We start from the raw sequence: 4,829 nt of genomic DNA on the forward strand, positions 1-4,829 counted from the left end.
CTGATAATACTGGATCACAATGCAGGCTTGTCTGATTCAAGTTCTCAGTCCTGTTTGCACATTGCTCTAGAGCAGGGGTCCTCAAACTTTTTAAACAGGGGGCCAATTCACTGTCCCTCAGACCATTGGAGGGCCGGACTGTGGGCCCCGGGACAAGTCAGCTGCTAAGCAGGACAGGCAACAGCAGCAAAACACCCGGTGGGCCAGATACATGTCCTAGGCAGGCCTCATGTGGCCTGCGAGCTGTAGTTTGAGGACACCGACACCTGCTAGAGTGTGTGAAGCATTTTTAGTCCTTCCACCTCAGTAGCATTTATTCGTGAAGAAAATGAATATAGGCTCGGCGCCTGTGGCTCAAATGGCTAAGGCGCCACATATACCTGAGCTGGCGGGCTCGAATCCAGCCCGGGCCTGCCAAACAACAATGATGGCTGCAACCAAAAAATAGCCAGGTGTTGTGGTAGGTGCCTGTACTCCCAGCTGCTTGGGGAGGCTGAGGCAGGAGACTCGCTTGAGCCCAGGATTTGGAGGTTGCTGTGAGCTGTGATGTTACAGCACTCTACCCAGGGTGACAGCTTGAGGTTCTGTCTCAAAAAAAAAAAAAAAAAGAAAATGAATATAATGAAACTAATCCCTTCTAGGCCAGCAAAGAAGGGGTGGGGGGAGGGGGCATTTAAGGGGATGTAGGCAGGGTTATAGTTCATGTTTTTGACTTGGATGCCTTTTTATTCCACCCAGGGAAGTTCTCCGCTGGGCCCTCTTCAGCATGCAGGCCACAGGCCATGTGCTGCTTGGCACCTCCTGTTACATGCGGCAGCTCCTTGATGCCACAGAGGAAGAGCAGCCCCCCAAAGGCAAGACCTCGTCCCTCATCCCGACCTGTCTGAAGATACTGCAGTGAAATCCCAAGTCCTTGGAGGCCTTCCCCAGCCAAGGACTGGTTTGGGGACCCTATGCTTAATTGGTAGCGCCCGCAAGCTTGGCCACTTCTTATCACTCCGCCCTCCCCATACAGGACCATGGGTGAGGAAGCAGAAGGAAGGGCTGGAAACCTGGGGTGGGCTGACCAAAGGAGAACTTCCTGTTCCTGGCATGGCCCACCTCCTTCCTGCCCAGCATAGCGCGGCTGACCCTGATTGGTCTCCCATAGGCTATGGTATGAAACCTGCCCCTCAGCAGTCTGTCTTCACAGGCTACACTTTCACAACACTCCCTACCCTTTAGCTCCTTGATCTCAGAATTCTCTTGAGCGAGCTGGCAAGCTCACCAGTGTATGCTGTTAAGAGAGTTTACAATAAATTATTTATGGCGATGCATCTTTGCCTGTGCTCTTTGCCGGGGATAGGGACAAGGTTCTATCTGGAAGGTTGGAAGGAACTAAGGGAAGAGAGAAATCTATTGTCAAACCATTCTCCATAAAGTGGAGTTACAGGAAACAGTACTTTCTCTACCAAAAAAAAAAAATTGCAATTGATTATGAAACTAAAGTCTGCTGAATTTGAGACTTGAGCAGACCATGCAATCAATACAGTAAGTGACAATTTCCAAAATAAATTTTCCTATCAGAAGAGCTTTAATTAGAAATTGAGATTAAGTCACTCTAATTTCTTAGTGTCACATTTCATAATTTTTTTTGGAGACAGAGTTTCACTATGTTGCCCTTGGTAGAGTGGGACTACAGGCGCCTGCCACAACGCTCAGATATTTGTATATATATGCACGCGCGTGCGTGCGTGTGTGCGTGTGTGTGTGTGTGTGTGTGTATTTGAGACAGAATCTCAAGCCGTTGCCTTGGGTAGAGTGCTGTGGCATCACAACTCACAGCAACCTCCAACTTCTGGGCTCAAGCAATTCTCCTGCCTCCACCTTCCAAGCAGCTGGGACTACAGGCACCTGCCACAATGCCCGGCTATTTTTTGGTTGCAGCTGTCATTGTTTGGTGGGCTGGAGCTGGAGTCGAACCTACCAGCTCAGGTGTATGTGGCTGGCACCTTAGCCACTTGAGCCACAGGTGGTTAATAGTCTGCTGAGCCAGACTATTTTTTGTTGTAGTTGTCATTGTGTTTGGCAGGCCAGGCCAGGTTCGAACCCACAGCCTTGGTGTATGTGGTCAGTGCCCTAACCACTAAGCTACAGGCACCAAGCCATTCATAATAATCTTTTAAGTGGTTAGGTAGGAAAGTACTTATCAAGCTGTAAGGCAATTTTCCATCAATGCCTATCCTAGCTTGCCAGACAGCTTACCTTTCCTGTTCAGGACTTTCAACCTCAGGATTACAAAGTGAGCTGTTAGGTAGCCCTAAAGAGTCTTAGTTTCAGATTAGCGTGAGCTGGGATTTTTTAGTATCAGGCAACTCAAATAAAGCAAACATGAAAGGCTGGGCTTGTAAGTGACTGTGCTTTATTTAGTCTGTGACTCAAAGATTCAAAACTTATTTCATGACCCTTACTATAAAGTCTATTTGGATTTAGTAAATACTAAGACAAAGGCCTGGGTTACCAAAGCTAGTCTGGGGAGCTATTGCTGGCAGCAGACCTGTACCCTGCAGCCCACACACAGGAGTTGTTGCTGAAGCTAGCTGAAGAGCATCATCTCTTCTGGGCTCTCCTGCTCTTGCAGCTTTGGGTGGAGGCTGGTTCCATGGGATGGGTCTTCTGGCAGAGGCACGATGTCTGCATGATCCTGGAAGCTACTCCCAGCCTACCCTTGCTGATGCTCCTCTTGTGGAGTTATTAATAACTAAGTTGGGCTCGGCGCCTGTGGCTCAAGCGGCTAAGGCGCCAGCCACATACACCTAAGGTGGCAGGTTCAAATCCCCAGCCTGGGCCCGCCAAACAACAATGATGGCTGCAACCAAAAAATCGCCAGGCGTTGTGGCAGGCGCCTGTAGTCCCAGCAACTTGGGAGGCTGAGGCAGGAGACTCGCTTGAGCCCAGGAGTTGGAGGTTGCTGTGAGCGTGATGCCATGGCACTCTACCCAGGGGGATAGCTTGAGGCTCCATCTCAAAAAAAAAAAAAAAAAACTAAGTTGGACTGGGGGATTGTGGAAGCTTGATATTTGTCCCAAACTCCTTTCCTCCAGAAACCCAGAGTTTCACGAGCATGTCTCGAGTGACTGCTCATAGTCTCTTGGCAGTGAGATCTCTTAGTCCACAGAAAATTAGGTTCTTTTCTTTCAGAAGCTCAGAGGCTAATGGAGTCAAAGCAGCAGTGAACAGGAAAGGACAGCTTTTGATAAGGCCAGGGACTGGGGAGGGAAATTCTAAAAAGCAAGGGCGCTTGAGTCTCAGGAGAACCAGGGGCCAGTATTAGCAGGGGAATGGCCCTTTCTTGAGGCCATGCCTGGCCAGTGGAGAAGTTTGCTGTAGTCAAGGAAGTCTGTGTCCCAGCCCCTAGGCCTTAGTCTTTCCTTTTTTTCTTTTTTTGAGACAGAGTCTCACTATGTCGCCCTCCATATTGGTGTCACAACTCACAGCAACTTCTAACTCTTGGGCTTAAGCAATTCTCTTGCCTCGGCTTCCCAAGTAGCTGGGACCACAGGCGCCCGCCACAACGCCCAGCTACTTTTTGGTTGCAGCCGTCATTGTTTGGCGGGCCCAGGCTGGATTCGAACCCGCCACCTTAGGTGTATGTGGCTGTCGCCTTAGCCACTTGTGCCATAGGCGCCAAGCCTATTTCTCTTTTTATAAATTAAACAATGTTTTTAAATTTAAAACATTTTTATGAGTCATATAGTCTTTTTGTATCTGGCTTAAATTTTCTTTTTTTTTGAGACAGAGTCTTACTCTGTTGCCCTGGGTAGAGTGCTGTGGCAGCGTCATAGACTAGTCTCTTGGGCTCGAGAGTTCCTCTTGCCTCAGTCTCCTGAGTAGCCATAGACACTGCCATATGCCTGGCTAGTTTTTTTCTATTTTTAGTAGATAAGGTCTTGCTCTTGCTCAAACTCCTGAGCTCAAGAATCCACCCACATTAGCCCGGTGTTGTGGTGTGCGCCTGTAGTCCCAGCTACTTGGGAGGCTGAGGCAAGAGAGTCACCCTCTCAGGAGTTGGAGGTTGCTGTAAGCTGTGACATGGCACTTTACCAAGCGTGATAAAGTGAGACTCTGTCTCTAAAAAAAAAAAAAAGAATCCACCCACCTGGCTTTGAGCCCGTAGCATAGTAGTTACAGCGTCAGCCATATACACTGAGGCTGGTGGGTTCAAGCCCGGCCTGGGCTTGCTAAACAACAATAACAACTGGGCTTGGCACCTGTAGTTCAGCAGGTGGCTGAGCTGCAGGTTTGAACCCAGCCAGGGCCTGACATTGACACTACAACCAAGAGATAGCCTGCTGTTGTGGCAGGTGCCTGTGGTCCCAGCTACTTGAGAGGCTCAGGCAAGAGAATCGCTTAGGCCCAGAAGTTTGAGGTTACTGTGAGCTGTGATGCCACAACACTCTACCAAGGGCGACATAGTGAGACTCTGTCTCAACAATAACAACAAGAAAGAATCCACCCACCTGAGCCTCCCAGAGTGCTAAGATTACAGATGTTGGCCATGGCACCTGGCCTAGTTTAGATTTTTAAACTGTATGTGTGTGTGAAAAAATATATATCAATGGCGTAAAAAAATTAGGGAGTTCCAAAAGGCAAAAATAATTATTCATCTTCCCTCCAATTCCTTCTTCAGAAGCAACCACCATCCTGTTTTTGTGTGTCCCTTTAGAAACACAGAGTATATAAATGTGATGAATAGAAAAAAACATATATCATACACCTATGTAGATTCTAGTTGCACTATCCTTCATTTTGCTTTTGTAGTTCTGTTTTTCTTTTCTTTTTTTTTTTTT

General features: G+C 48.0%; 1 protein-coding gene across 1 annotated transcript in view; it reads left to right on the forward strand.

Annotated features, from left to right (window-relative positions):
• CIDEC (cell death inducing DFFA like effector c) overlaps positions 1 to 1,306 on the forward strand; it is a 15,679-nt gene extending 14,373 nt beyond the window's left edge. The window contains exon 6 of the mRNA XM_012802519.2: positions 739 to 1,306. Coding sequence (XP_012657973.2) covers positions 739 to 901 — 163 coding nt within the window. The 3' untranslated portion in view covers positions 902 to 1,306. The remainder of the gene's footprint in view (positions 1 to 738) is intronic.
• The last annotated feature ends 3,523 nt before the right edge of the window (positions 1,307 to 4,829 follow it).

This window comes from Otolemur garnettii, unplaced genomic scaffold, assembly GCF_000181295.1.
Source record: "Otolemur garnettii isolate 467f Iridium unplaced genomic scaffold, OtoGar3 scaffold00015, whole genome shotgun sequence".
Classification (NCBI taxonomy): domain Eukaryota; kingdom Metazoa; phylum Chordata; class Mammalia; order Primates; family Galagidae; genus Otolemur; species Otolemur garnettii.